General features: G+C 43.0%; 1 protein-coding gene across 1 annotated transcript; it reads right to left on the bottom strand.

Moving 5' to 3' along the window:
• Window positions 1-189: 189 nt before the first annotated feature.
• On the bottom strand, window positions 190-14,374 carry Wbp11 (WW domain binding protein 11). The gene is made up of 12 exons (XM_038320347.1): window positions 14,242-14,374; window positions 12,626-12,738; window positions 11,891-11,922; window positions 10,826-10,919; window positions 9,753-9,949; window positions 8,521-8,654; window positions 8,124-8,323; window positions 7,457-7,648; window positions 4,636-4,740; window positions 3,409-3,702; window positions 2,710-2,892; window positions 190-1,170 (listed from the first exon to the last, which is right to left on the bottom strand). The coding sequence occupies exons 2-12, from the start codon at window positions 12,687-12,689 to the stop codon at window positions 737-739; spliced, it is 1,929 nt and encodes a 642-aa protein (XP_038176275.1). The 5' UTR covers window positions 12,690-12,738; window positions 14,242-14,374; the 3' UTR covers window positions 190-736.
• Window positions 14,375-14,838: the final 464 nt, after the last annotated feature.

Raw genomic sequence — 14,838 nt, 5'->3', positions numbered from 1 at the left:
CCAATACAGTCTTGAAGGAACTCTTCCTCTTTATCCCTTTCTATTTCAAAGTTTCTTTTTACAGTTTCTAACAAAATCCATTCTCATTCTGCATGGGATACAGCAGTTCCTGAGAACCAATGCTGTAAACGTATTCTTTGTTTCTGCCCACAACCCAGGAACTGTTCACATTACCATCAACACAGAATATATCTTGGTATGGAACATTTTATTTCTTCATGAAACATTCAGAGGTTAGGTTGTGGGAAATAACTTTAATCTGAGAATTGTACATTTTCTTTCCACATATTCTGCTTTGAAATAGGAAATGACATTGTAATCCATTTCACTACAAGTAAAATATTACAAAATATTTACAGAAAAATATTAAAAATAACTCAAACACAAAAGTCAAGATGAAATAAACCTTCTTCCCCCCAGAAATCTCTACTCCAGTGCCCACAGCAGAGTCAAACAAATAACTAAGACCTCTCTGATATAATTCCAAAATGGAGAGGGGAAGAAAGGGGCTGAAATGGTGGCGTCAAAGGGAGCGGGTGTCAACAGCAGAGCTTCTCGTCCTGGTCTACATAAAGAAACGCCCTGTGCAGGGACCACAGCAAGGCAAGCGCCAGGAGGTCCCGGACTGAAGCTGGAAAACCCGACGGTGGACACAGCTCTTCACTACGTCTAACAAGAGCCCCTTGTTCCACAGACCGGTGCTTGCGGCAGTAGCCTGTCCCGGCACAAGAAGCTGTCACAGCAGCCCTTCCATCTCTTTCATAAAGGCTTCATAAACATCGTCCTTAGTTTGTACTGAGACAGGAACAGAAGGACCAGATCTTGGGGCTGCTTTGGCAACAGGCACAGCAGAGTCATCCTCTGACCTTCTTTGGGGAACAGCAGTAGCCCCCTTATTCTCCCGGCGCACTCTCAGTGCAGTGGGCACAAACCGTGTGACCTCTGCCTTGGGATTGGTGATCTGGGGCTTGGCACTGATGGTCGCTGTGGCTTTCTTCTCGATGGTGGCTGCACTTGCATCATCCGCCTTCGGTCGCTGAATGAGGCTGGGTGGGGCACTCAACACCCCCGGGTTGGGCAAGGGAGCTGGCGGGAAAAGCCCAGGAGGGGCAGGTCCGAGAGGAGGCACCAAGGGTGGGCGCATCATGCCAGGACGAGGAGGAGGGATACCTGAATGAAGAGGGAGACAGAATGAGTATAAGAACTAATGACATTTAATTGCCACTAATGATGTGTGAACATAGGCTGATACTGTTCCTTAAGCACGTATATTACAGGAAATACAATAAACTTACAGAACCTGCTATGTGAAAGGCATATATTCTGATAGGAAAGAACAGGATACTATAAAGTAATGTTCGCCTTTAGTCTGTAGCACCACGCTTAAAAGCTTTTCTTCCTGCAAATACTGTCCTACTTATCGGCTGACAAACTGGTTTCAGACATGATTTCCAATCTGGCCGTCCCAGGATGCTCCTGGCTGTCTAGTGTGAGGGTATTAAGGTCAAGTGGGCTGATCCCCCTGCACTAGTTACTTCTAATCACTCAGAGTGAACGAGGAACAATCTTAGTCCTGGCTCGTTAACTGGAAATGGAACGAGAGACTGGAACTATGATCTCATTAGAGTTCACAAACTTCTGGCAGTCACACCATGTACATACCCCACATCAGATTTTTACTTTTTTAATTATTTTTAAATAACTAGGTGTTGTGACATACATCCTTTTTTTTTTTTAAAAAAAAAATAGTTTATTCTTATTTAATGTGATTGGGGTTTACCTGCATGTTTCTGTGTGAGGGTGTCAGATCTGGAAGTTATAAACAGCTGTGAGCTGCCATGTGGGTGCTGGGAATTGAACCTGGGTCCTCTGGGAGAGCAGTCAGTGCTCTTAACTGACTGCAGCCATCTCTCCAGCCCCCACCGATTTTTACTTTCTTTCTTTTTTTTTTAATTATTGAGTTTATTCAATTTATTTTTACATGTGAGTATTTAGCCAACATAAAATAAGTGTGCACCACACGAATGCTTGGTGCCTGTGGAGGTCAGAAGACGGTCCCCTGGAAGTGGAGTTGCAGACAGTTGTGAACCACCATGTGGGGGCTGGGACTCGAACCTAGGACCTCTGGAAGAGCAGCCAGTGATCTTAACCACTGAACCACCTCCCCAGTCCCTGATTTTTACTTTCTTCTCAAGCTATTTAAGAGTGAATATTAAGTAGCAAACCATACCAAATCCAAACTGCTGACTACCTAAACTCAGTCACTCTACATAGCACCAAGACAATGAAAAAGCCTCAGCTGTGTTTTAAAAGAAATCTTCAGATTGAAGTAGAACATTCAGTGCAGTAAAGCAGAATGTGGTCATACTACAATCCCACAATGAAATCTGTAGGTCTAAGTTGGACAATGGGTAAAGAGGAAGGAACCTCCCTTGTGATTAAAGCTTGAAGATGGTAATTTTGGAGATCCATGATGCACAACTCTAGCTGTACTCAGCAAAACTTCTCAGACAGAGAACTTTTGCAAAGTGTTCATTTGCTTGGTTGGGGAAGTCCCAAGTGATGAGTGGGAAAAAATTGTAAATGCCCGCTGGAGAACACACACCCGTGTGACCCACTGGAAGACGCCCTCAAAGTCCCTCAGGTGACAGTGCGCCCGTGAGCACAAAGGCTAGGGCTAGCTTCTGCTATAGAAACCGGAAACTTTACCTGGAGGTGCAGGAGGAGGTAGCCTTGGCGGGGGTCCTCGAGGAGGGGGTCCAGGGGGAAGACCTGGAGGTGGACCTGGGGGAGGGCCAGGAGGTCGACCTGGTGGTGGTCCTGGAGGCAAAAGTCGAGGTAAAGGCCCTCGGATTCCTGGCATTCCAGGTGGTCTCAGGAATGGAGGAGCCCCTGAAAGGAGAAAACAATGTCAAATAAATAATGTTGGGAAATAAAAGCAACTCATATATCATTTTATTCAGAAACTAGATCACTTTATAAACACAAAAGAAGTATTACATAAAATTCATTCAACAAGTGTTTGAGCACTAGAAAAGGGCATCACATTTGTTAAAGATCTATCCACTTAGGTCACCTCTACTGCATGAGATAGCAATCATTGAGACCAATGTAGAACTGGGCTAGCCTATCGCTTTAAGGGACTAAAGGAAGAACAATTATGTTCACGCATTCAGCTTACATAATCAGAAACAAAAGACCCTAAAAAACAACTTTGGACAGAGAGGCAACCATCAGAACTCTAAGCTACCAGCAATGCTCACAGAACAGAACACAACACTTTTCATTCTCTCTTTGAGCGTCCTTGATGGCTTAGAAAGTGTAACCAGGAGCAAACAGAAGATATCAGTACTGCTGACACATGGCAGTGTAGGCGAATGATTTCATTCCCTATTGTGGGGAGCTTACCTGGAGGTGGCCCAGGAGGGAGGCCTGTAGGTGGCCCAGGAGGCCGTAAGGGTGGGGCAGGCGGTGGTCCAAGAGGCGGTGGTCCTGGCATGGGAGGTGCTTGTATCTGGGAAGGAGGGACAGACTGCGGAGGAGCCTGCTGCTGTGAAGGGGCAGCAGATGTGCCATCCGAGTGGGAGTCCTCTTTATGCTGCTTCTGTGATTGCTTCTCCGCTTCAGAATCCTCAGAGTCGTCGTCGTCATCATCCTCAGAAAACTCCTCCACTTCCCGTCCTTCCTCAGGGATCTCCTGACCTGAATGAAAATTGTAAAACAGGTGACTTGTGTTGTGGGATAATGTGTCACTTGGATTGGTTTAATAAAAAGCTGAACGGTTAACAGCTAGGCAGAGAGGACGCCAGCCACAGAGGAAGCAAGACATGCAGGAGGAGAGCTAACAGCAAGAGCCACATGGCAGGACATAGATGAGTAGAAATACGTTAATTTAAGTTGTAACAGCTAGTTAGAAATAAGCCTAAGCTAACGGCTAAGTTTTCATAATTAACAATATGTCTCTGTGTCATGATTTGGGAGCTGGCTGGTGGGACGGAGAAAGACTAGCTATAGACTTGTGCTTTATGGCTTGGAGAAGAGTAACTAAACACACTATAGCTAGGTGTGGTGGTGCATATCCTTGATTCCAGCACTTGGGAAGCAGGGGCAGGCTGATCTCTGACTTTATGGTCAGCCTGGTATACAGAGTGAGTTCCAGGATGACCAGGGCTACATAATGGACTCTGTCTCCCCAAACCAAATGAGTAAATACATTATTTAAATACACAAAAACCAAATAGTATTCCGTTCCTCTGTAACTAGTGTAGCAGCATGAGCCCAGGCTGTTAGAACGAGACAGACTTGGAATTAAATGTTATTCAGGGCTGGCAAGATGGTTTGCCACTGAACCTGACATTCAGAATTCAATCTGTGGTACTCAATGGTAGCTGCAGAGAACCAGCTGTCCTCCAACCTCTATGTACCAGCTCGAGAACATATGTGGCACCCGGAACTAGTCGTTTCCACATCTTACTGGCAGTGAAACTCTGGGCAGACTACCAAACGGCTGCACACCTTCAGTTTGATAGAATACAGAGCACGACTTACTTCAGAGCTGCTGACTATACATAGAAGAAATGTATGCTAAGCAAGTGGCACAGAGAACGCTAGAGAACATTCATCCTTGCTTCTCACCTGCCATCCGAAGCATCATGGCTTGAAGAGGAGTCAGCTCCTTCATGTTCTTCTTCTTCTTCTTCCTTGATTTTCCAGGCATATCAGCAAATCGGACACTCAGACCTGAACGGTCAAGGAAGGAAATGAAATTAAAAAGAATCATCAAAATTCAGTAAAAATGTTCACTACAATGCAGACACTACAAATAGTAAGATTGACTATAACCCTGACAGAAGAGAAATGCAGAGATATATTAAAGATAATCAATGCTGTGCTAATTGGCATTTATACTAAGGTGATTTAAAACTTAACAGATTTTGAAATTGCCAGGACACTTAAAAAACGTATTTATAAATTGAATTAGTCAATGCAATTTTAAGCCCAAAATGAAAACTAAAACAGTAAAGATATGTCTTAAAACAACAATTTTCGCTGGGTAGTGGTGGCACACACCTTTAATCCCAGCACTCAGGAGGCAGAAGGTGGATCTCTGTGAGTTCGAGGCCAGCCTGCTTACAAGAGCTAGTTAGTTCCAGGACAGGTTCCAAAGCTACAGAGAAACCTTGTCTTGAAAAAACAAAAAACAAAAAACAAAACAAAACAAAACCAAGAACAAAATAGAAACAGTTTTCTTCAGAAAATCAGTCAAACATTAAGTCACAAGAAAGACAAAAGCTGTCCAACTCATGAAAGCGCCATCCCACTAACCCAAGTCTACCTTATTAATCAACATAGACTATAAGGTGCACCAGAAGGGCAAGGTGGTTCAGCACTAGAAAATTAGCAATGTAATGGATGATAATAGGCCACCTAAAAGGTGGGGAAAATCTTAGTAATAACCTATCAGGAGCTTAAAAATCATTACTTCTTAACACCACCAGTTCCACCACAACGTAAACTAGGAAGTCTTCACACCCCGACTGAACACTGTCAAACATTACACTTTCTATGTGAGACGAGTTTTAGTTTATCTTGCAGTTTTGCTGCCCAGAGAAAGTGGCTTGAATATGGTAAAAGCAATAAATGTTAGACAAAAAACTAGAGAGCTGAGAGCCATTTGAGGAACATACTAAGTATACAAGAAAAACAGGCTGGTGGCACCTGTCTTTATTGAAGTGCTCAGCAGTTCAATGAGTCTGAGGCCAGTTTGGTCTACACAGTGAGTTCTTAAGCAAGCCAGCTACAGTGAGACCTGTTCCGACAATCCACTCCTGGCCACCCTCCCCCCCCCCAATAAAAACCCCTCAACAACAGCTGGCAGCAGCAGAAGAGACTACATAGCCTTGCAGTGAAACACAGCCCACGGAGCTCTAGTGTCCCTTTCCTACAATTTCTACTCTAGATCATCTATAATTTTATAATGTCAGGTTCATTCTATCACCATCTGTGATAGAATTTTTGATAGCAATCATGATTAAGAAACATTAGGAAAAATCAAAAAACTATGGCTCAATGGTTAAGACCACTTACGCAATACTGAGGAGCCTGGAAAATTTAGTTCTAAGAGATCTAATGTCATCTTCTGACCTCCAGGAGCACTCTGACAGGCTCATCTGCACACCCATGTGCAGACAGGTATGTGTACACATGTACACACATATACACACTCTCACTCTCTCTCTGTCACTCTTTAAAATGAAAAAAACTAGGATGAGCATTTGTTGTATTTATAAATACAAATATAACACACGGACCCTACACTGCAGATCACATCAACAGTCCCCAAAGAAGCTCCCAGCTCCTGGGGTTTCATAGAGCTGGTGTGCTCTTTGAACTGCTTGGTACCTAAAACACAATGCTTAAAATTTTGACAAAATACAACACACTGTATAAAACTGGGGACACAGGGCAACAGAATGTAATTAGCATCCACCCATCAGTCCTAGGTTTACTCCCAAGCACCACACACACACAAAAACCAAACCAAACCAACAAAAAACCCAAACCTTTCTGAAAGATGCTCATAGTTGATCCACCAAGAATAGTTATTCTATTATACATGCAGTATTTGCTAAATTAGATGCTTTTCTCAATGAAGACAAGATACCAAGGGTAATGAATAAACATTTTAAAAGAAAATATAGGCCTGAGATGATAAATTACAGATACACCTGAATTGCAATTATGACCTTGGTTAATATATCACACCATTAACATAGAAAATCTAAAAAGTTTCCAGTGTAGATATTTAAATAAGCTAACTTAAAACATGGTTACTTCCTACAGCATGTTCGTTTCCTACATGTTCGCGATAGTACGTGCTAGCAACTTCATGGTGCTGAATACTTGTATTTTGTGGACTTTCTTGTATGTACTTTTCCTCTTAAACTATATGTACATTTTTTTCACAAGTATCTCTTAAGAATAATGCATCAAAACTTTTCAAACTATCAGGACAAATGGCCAGGTATGGGGGCTTATATTTGTACTTCTGAAACATCGGAGGGTGAAGCAGGAGGATCACCATGAGTTTGAGGCCAGCTTAAATAACAGTGACACTTGTCGCCAAACCAAACCAAACCAAACTGGGATTAAAAGCTGGTCCTGATTGGCTCTCAGGAGATAAAGGCACTTGTTACCAAGTCAAACTACCTGAGTTGAATTTCTGAGACAGAGCAGATTGAGAGAACCAATTGTGACCTCCACATATGTGCCCTGGCATGCATGTGCACTCATGGGTGCACACAAACACAGAAATATACAAATAAATGTAACAGTAATAATAAACCACATAGATAACACCTCAAATTAAAGAACAGAAAAGCATACTATGACTTTGATTCTGCATTTGGGCTGAGCCGTGTTCCAGTCTCACCGTGGCACGTCAGCCTTCACGTACCTGACTTCTTCTCCTCAGAGTTGTCTCGCTCACTGTCATCGCGGTGCCCAAACTCTTCCCCCTCACTCTCTGCATCAGATCTGTCGCTGTCACTGTCATCAGTGCTGCCATCATGCTTGTCCTGATCCATGTCCTCAGGATAGCCATCGTCTTCACTGGTACTGGACACGTCATCGTCATGACCTCGCTGAGCTGGTGACGGAAAGAGAACAAGGAATAAGTCGTCTGGTTGGCTTTTCCAGTACCCAGAAAGACAAAATAATGCTATTTTAACTCAATATATCATGCAATGTCAGCTACCACATACTATGATGATATTTTCATTGGGTACTTGTTTAAAATCCTTTTTTGTTTTCCTGTAAGAAGTTCAAACACGCTGTATTCTACAATTATGTGTACAGTCACATGCACAATCAGTAATTCTGGTCAGCTGACAACACAACTAGGAAGAGCTAGCTATTCAGGTCTGAGGGGATGCATAGTGACATCTCCGTGTAAGCAAGGCTCTCTCATAGGGCAGATCTGATGAACTATCCATGGGGATACACAGCAGTAAGGACATGGTATCCTCACTTATTTCCTATGTTCTACTTGTGGCGAACATGTTAAGTATGGCCAACATGGAAACAATACTGAGGACACAAAGTAAAACCCCATCCCTTCATACCAAGTTCTGGACTATACAACATGTCTTCATCTCGTCTACGTGGGGGAAGATCTAGAGCAAAACCCACTTTACGGCCATACATCTGCATAACTTGAGGAGGAGGTGGGCCAGGTGGAGGGCCCGGTGGCTTTCTGCCAGGGGGCAAACGTGGGACGCCATGTCCGAGGAGCGGAAGAATAGAAACTGCCCGAGTTGGAGGCCTGTAAAGAGAACTTGACTGTGTTATCTCCATCTACAGTGGTAGTGAGAATGTGTAATTCCCCTCACAAGTCCAAGGCGCACTCCCCCCCCATCTCCCAGCATCTCATACTAATTACACCCACACCGCCTTAAATGTCTCACTGTACTCGCTGTGGCACCTCACAGTAAAACACTGCAGCTGATAGGGCTTCCTTACCCATAAGCAGAGGTTTTCTTAAGGATGGAGGGTGGCTGGGCACCAGGAAGTGGGATATCCTGGATCAAGATGTTGGACGGAGCATGCGGCATGTCTGGCAAAGGGATGCTCTCTACTTCCACATGCTGAGCATTCTGCAACACAGAAACCCAGTGGTATGGACCAATTCAAACAGCCCCAAGAACCCTGAATCCTCTGAATTTGTTTTCCAACTAACACAAATATCATGGAAATTAGCTGAATGCCTTAAGTCAAAACTACTGAAGGATCGAAAGAAATCTTGCTGTAGGAATTTCTGCAGCCAGTAGCCTTTAAGTTACCTGCCCCCTTGGGCGGGACCTCATATACTATATATGCTGATGTAAAGCGTGCATGTGTTCGCTCTCTCTTCTGACTATGGCAGTTGGTTGCTGTTCCCTTTTCGAGTAGAGCATTGTGATCTGTGAGTCTATCCCTAAATAAATAACCCTCTATTATATTTAATTCTAAACTACTGTGGGATTTCTTTTAAGCGTCCTTCTTCAAAACCTATCATTTCTTTTTCAAGAACCCAAAAATAGCTTATCCTTTCTTTTATAATCCCTATAACCAGCTGATTCTTTTTTGGTTTTAAAGAAACTCAACCAAAGTGGCAGGGCTACTATAATAGGACAGTAACACGCATCTATTAACAGAGAGTATATATTGTCTCTAAAATCCATCTGCCTTTCTTAGGATTTTGTCCTGTGCTGTTGGAAACATGCCATCTACTTTACAAAAACCATTCCATTTGGGTTTTTGATTTTCTATCCCAGTAAAAGGAAATTTACAATAAACTGTAAAAGCTTACACAATTGGTCATATCCCACCCTTCCTCAATTAATTTCTGACACCTTATGGTCAGCCAGTGTTAATAGACCTGTTTTCCCACTGTGGAAGTGTATACACATGGAGCAGTAACTGAAAGAAGCAACAAGACGAGGCTGGGGACTCATCCACTTCTTTCACAGGCAAGGATTACAGGTATGCACCATCATGCCTGACTCACTGTTACTAATTTTTATCATGTGTTGTTTCTCTTTATCATCAGTAGATTTACTGTTACATATAATTTATCTAAATTTGCTAGAGAACAAGGTGCACACTTAACTTTAAAACAACTGCAAAAAAGAAGAGACTGAGAATGATCAATGCCCCGTTAACTTCAAGAGCAAACTACAACCCATTTTGGTCCTCTCTCAAGAGCAGCTTACCTTAACAGCATCAAAATATTGACTCAGCTGAGCCCTCTTCTGTTCATATTCTACTTCTAACTTTCTCAATTCTTTGTAAATATCTGGATTTTCTTTTTCATAAAGTCGTAGAATTCGCTCAAAGGTTTCCCGCAGCTTTTTACGCTTGTCTTTCAGTACTTTCTCATTTAACTGTGGCTGTTGCACTGGGTTAAACTCTGGGAGAAAAGTAGATTATAGATTTGAAAAATTAAAAACAAAGAGCTACTTCAACAACAACCTCCTTATAACATACTAGATTCAGATACTACCATTTCATTTTGGAGTCCTTTGTGCTAAGAGGGACAGACCCCAGTCCTGCCAATCCCATCCTCCTCCGCAGACTCACAAACTAGCACGCGGTCACCCGAGCTGCATGACAGCCCTCTCTGGAACTGGGGATGAAAGAGCGGCTTTCCCACTATCTGCTGCGATGCTACAGCCACGTCGCCCAGCTACCCTCACTGCACACACACCTTCCACTCTACCCCGGCAGCTGTTCACTACTGCTGTGCTGGAGCAGAACAGACACAGACAGTCCTCAGGCTTCTGGGCTTCCTCCTGGAGGCAGCTTTATAGGGATACCTCAATTATGGAAGCCAACGCACACCTTTCGATTTTAATTAGTTTAGATTTTTATAAATGGAACTAGGGCCCCGATGATTAGAATTTTTTTCCTTTTTCTTGAAGTACCAGTTTTCCTAAATCTTCCTATAACTTGAAGATTTACTCACATCTAGAAGGTATATTACTGCAACATTCCTAGTGACTAAGAATTTGTCTTTTCTTACTCTACTTACAATGGCAAAGGGAAAATATAATTAAATCTGAACAATTATAAAGTGAGCTGGCCAGACTAGGCCTTTGTTACCCAATAACAGTATATGATCTCCAGCTAGAAATAGATCTTATCTTTTCACTTTATTTCCATAACATTAAAACAAAACACGGTATCCGGTGCTATCGGGTTGCTGTTTCCTCAGGCCTACGCTGATTGCTGCTGTGCACAACACCACCACACTTGCTCCAAACCTGGCCTCTCCAGACACGCTCACCCATCTCATCCAGCTTCTCCATGTCCCGGATAATCTGTTTGGGATCTTTCATCTTCAGAACCGCAGCTCGGACCATCATGCGCTGTTTTTTGTTCTTACGAACACAAAAGAGAAAACTAGTGAGAGGCTGGATGCTCGGGACATCTTTTACTTCAATTTGCTTCAAGAGTCTGAGAATAATTTCACATTTCTTTTGGTTTCTAATCACGTGTTTAAACCACCAGAAACAGCCATGACATTTCATGTTCTCAACAATGTTTAGACTTTACTAAAAAGATCTGCCTTTTTAGGAAGTAATTCCATCAACCCAATTAGACAGCAATTACTAAAAGAAAATCTTATTTAAAAACAAAAAACAAGAGCTGCAATTGCAATTAAATTTAAAAAAATACTATGCTGGACAGGGAAGTTTTTGAAAGATTCAAGACTAAAAAATAAAACAAAGGCAAATTAGAGATTATAAAAGCTCCTCAATGCATTGACGAGTGATACCAAATGTTTACTCCTTTAAGTACAGTCAAACTCAATAGCTAACAAGATACACAAAGATTTCCAGCAACATTTTTATTGGCATTCATTCAACAGCTTAATTTAACAAAGGATCTACATTTTGATAAATAGCAAAAATAATTTCTTTCTGAAGACAGGGTCTGATGTAGCAGGCTGACCTTGAACTCCTGATACTCCTGACTATGATCTCCACATTTCAAGTGCTGGGATTACAGGCATGAACTATCACACTCACTTAAGAATTATTCTCAAAGGCATTTTAAAATATTTCATTTATGAGTATGTGTTATGTGCGTGTATGGGCATGTGTTTACGGGTTCTTGTGGAGATCAGAACAGATGGTTGTGAGCCACCCAACACTGATTCCAGGAATAGACTCAGAGCCTCTGTGAGAGCACTATGTGCTACTCAACACTGAGCCATCACCCCAGCCTTTTAAACAGTCAATTGTCCGTTTTTTATTAGAAGTATGAAGCATCTTTTCTGGCATATAATTTGAAATATTATTTCATTCAAAAATCTAAATTAATACACAGAGTTCATCTAAATTTGTACCTTTTTCAGTTCTCTTTTCCGGGCTTCCTTTCCTAAAGAGAGGGGAAGAGACCATGTAACGCACGTCTTCAGTATCAGCATTTACTATCTATACGACCACCACCCCCCCACACTCTTCTCCTGAGGCTTCCCTACGCAACATGGGCTATGTGACAACAGCAGAGGCTCCGACTTGTCGACAGCTGTAGCACCTCTAACCCTCACAACCCCAAAGCCAAAATGTGTGTTTTCATAGAGATAACAGAACCACAAAGAGAAAGAGATTCTCAATACCAAACAAACACTTAAAAACGCATGTTTAAAACCTCCAATACAGGGCTGGAGAGATGGCTCAGAGGTTAAGAGCATTGCCTGCTCTTCCAAAGGTCCTGAGTTCAATTCCCAGCAACCACATGGTGGCTCACAACCATCTGTACTGAGGTCTGGTGCCCTCTTCTGGCTAACTATATACAAAATAAATAAATATATATATAAAAAGTAAAAAAAAAAAAAAAAAACCTCCAATACAAAAGACAAGCTGGTTTCATCTTGTAAGTCAACCAAGTTCAACAAGGAAACATGGTTTTAACTGGCTTACATTCTCAACAATTTAGTCATTTAGTCATGTGAATTAATTTTAATAAGAATTAAACATGACTTTACCCAACTCACTCCTACCAATGCTTAAGCCATAATAAAATATTCTCTGCTGTTTTTAACTCTTCTACTTCGTCATTCCACACTAATGACACTTACGAGCTTGGTCTGTGGGGTTCATAAACTTCCCACTCTTGGTGGAAGATGTTGATCTCCGTCCCATGTTGACAATTTATATGATTTACTTCTTCATTAAAAAAACAACAAAAAACCTGCAATTAAAAAAAGAACAATTTCAATCTTCCTGTGTTTAAAATGTCTTCCTTTTTTAGAATTTTCATCAATTTCTGGAAAGAAATATCCCTTTGATTATTGATTTTGTAAGAACCTGCTCTTTCTTTAATTCTGAATGTATAGCTTTACCTTTGCTGACCACAGAAAAGCTAACGTCTGTATTAGTCAAGGCAATGAGATATCATTAACTCACTATTTAGCACTTTGCTATGTATTATATAGCACTGTCATTTGAAAAGAATCAACTAAGAGCATGCACTTGGATGTGGACTGATCCATAAGAGACTATCTCAAAACAAAACAAAACTAGAAAATGTCCTACCAATGGATACAAACCCCTAGTATAAGAAGTCATTAGTCCTTTCCTACACCCCCCTTTATACAGAAGGGGGAATCAAACACAAGTAGGGATAATGGATCTAGGCGGCGATTTATATGTTTTAAGGTAACTAAAAGCGGTAGTCACTGTAGGAAAATATTTTAATGGCTTTTATTTGTATCAATCCTCCATTAAAAATGAATGAATGTTAACTTTCAAAATTTAACCTTTCCAATAATAAAAAGTAACAAATGTTTCCCGTTAAAACCATGTGACATTTGGCTAGGGGTATCTTCTTGTTGCTCCCCTTTGCACATTAAACAAATCTACTTTCTTTTTAAAAATTCATTTTAGGAAATCCTAAAATGAATGTAACAGATCCACAACTGTAACTCCTCTGGCTCCTTTAAGACCTTGTAGGCTTTAGTTAATTCTTCTTTCGTGAAGTCACCAACTGCCCAGCTCCCTGCTACTTTCTAGATGGTTCAGAACCGTTCGGTGGCGATTATTTCCTCATAAAATGTTTCGTTATCAGAAAACAGTAGGGGCAGGATGATGGGAGAAATAAAAGAGAAGGGTATTGATTATAGAGAATTAGAAAAAAACCACGGATACAAGCTTTGATATTTTTGAACGTCTTTAGTGTTTCCCTTTTTGAAGTAGCCTCAGGTTCACGTTCTGACCTTTTTTCCCCCCCCCACAACTGAAAACACAAGAGCCACGAGTCACTGAGAATTTTTACAAGGCTATATATATGCCTTCGTCTACAAAAAGCGACTCTCCTAAAAGCAGAAGCACCGGGGAGAGATCGGGTCAAAAGACCGGGGGGAACCCGGAGAGCACACGCGCCGCGGGACCCCTCCAGGTCCGCCGCCGAGGCCTCAACCGCAACTGCCGGCACCATAGCGACGGTTGACACCGACTCGAGCGGCCGGACGTCAACCCAGGCCGCTGGCCGACGCGCTCAGGAAGCGGCCCTAACGGGCCGGGCCTGTCGGACGCCGCGCCACGCCGGCCCGGCCCCGGAGCCCTCCAACCCGCAGTTCCCGCGACCCCGGCCCGGCGGAGGAAGAGCGCGGCCCCCGGGCCCGGTGTCTCAGAGGCGGCCGCGCAGGACACTGAGAGTCGCGGGCGACGGAGCACTGCGACCGCGCACACTCACGCGATTGCGGGGCTCCCGGATCGGCGAGGCCGGGGAGCGGGCGGTCCCAGCCTACTTTCTGCGGTCGGGGCCTTCACCTCTGCCTCTCGGTCAACCACCCAGACCCCGCCATCTTGAAACCTCGCGCCCCTCCGCCATCCTTACGTCACTTCCTGTACCCGCGGCCGACGCTCTCACCGCGTTACTGAGGCTCGGCACCATAGAGAGGACACTACGACGTCAGGGCCAGAGTTGCTTCCGCTGCAATCCAACATCCGATTGGATAGCTGTCGACAAGGACCCGCCTCATTTCGAAGCATTGTGGATTGACACTGATATAGTCCAATAAGAATGAGAAGAAGGAAGCTGCTATTTGATTGGTCAATTTTTTTCCTCTCTCGGACTTCTGACGTATTTCCGGAGGCTCCTTCTGTTGGGACGTCAGGTGCCGGTGCACCCGCCGGGCAGAGCCACGTGTTGGTTTTGTCCCTCGTGTTGGGTGTAAATGGATGAAAACAAGCTTCCGAGTAACACTGGGCACCGACTCGGCGAACATCAGCCCTTTGGTGCCTGGTGCTCCTAGAAATTCAGTAGTGGCTCATAAACACGCAGAACGCA

Source organism: Arvicola amphibius, chromosome 2 (assembly GCF_903992535.2).
Source record: "Arvicola amphibius chromosome 2, mArvAmp1.2, whole genome shotgun sequence".
In the NCBI taxonomy this organism is placed as follows: Eukaryota; Metazoa; Chordata; class Mammalia; order Rodentia; family Cricetidae; genus Arvicola; species Arvicola amphibius.
The sequence above is the reverse complement of the archived record's forward strand: the minus strand, read 5'-3'. Positions and strand labels throughout refer to the sequence as shown.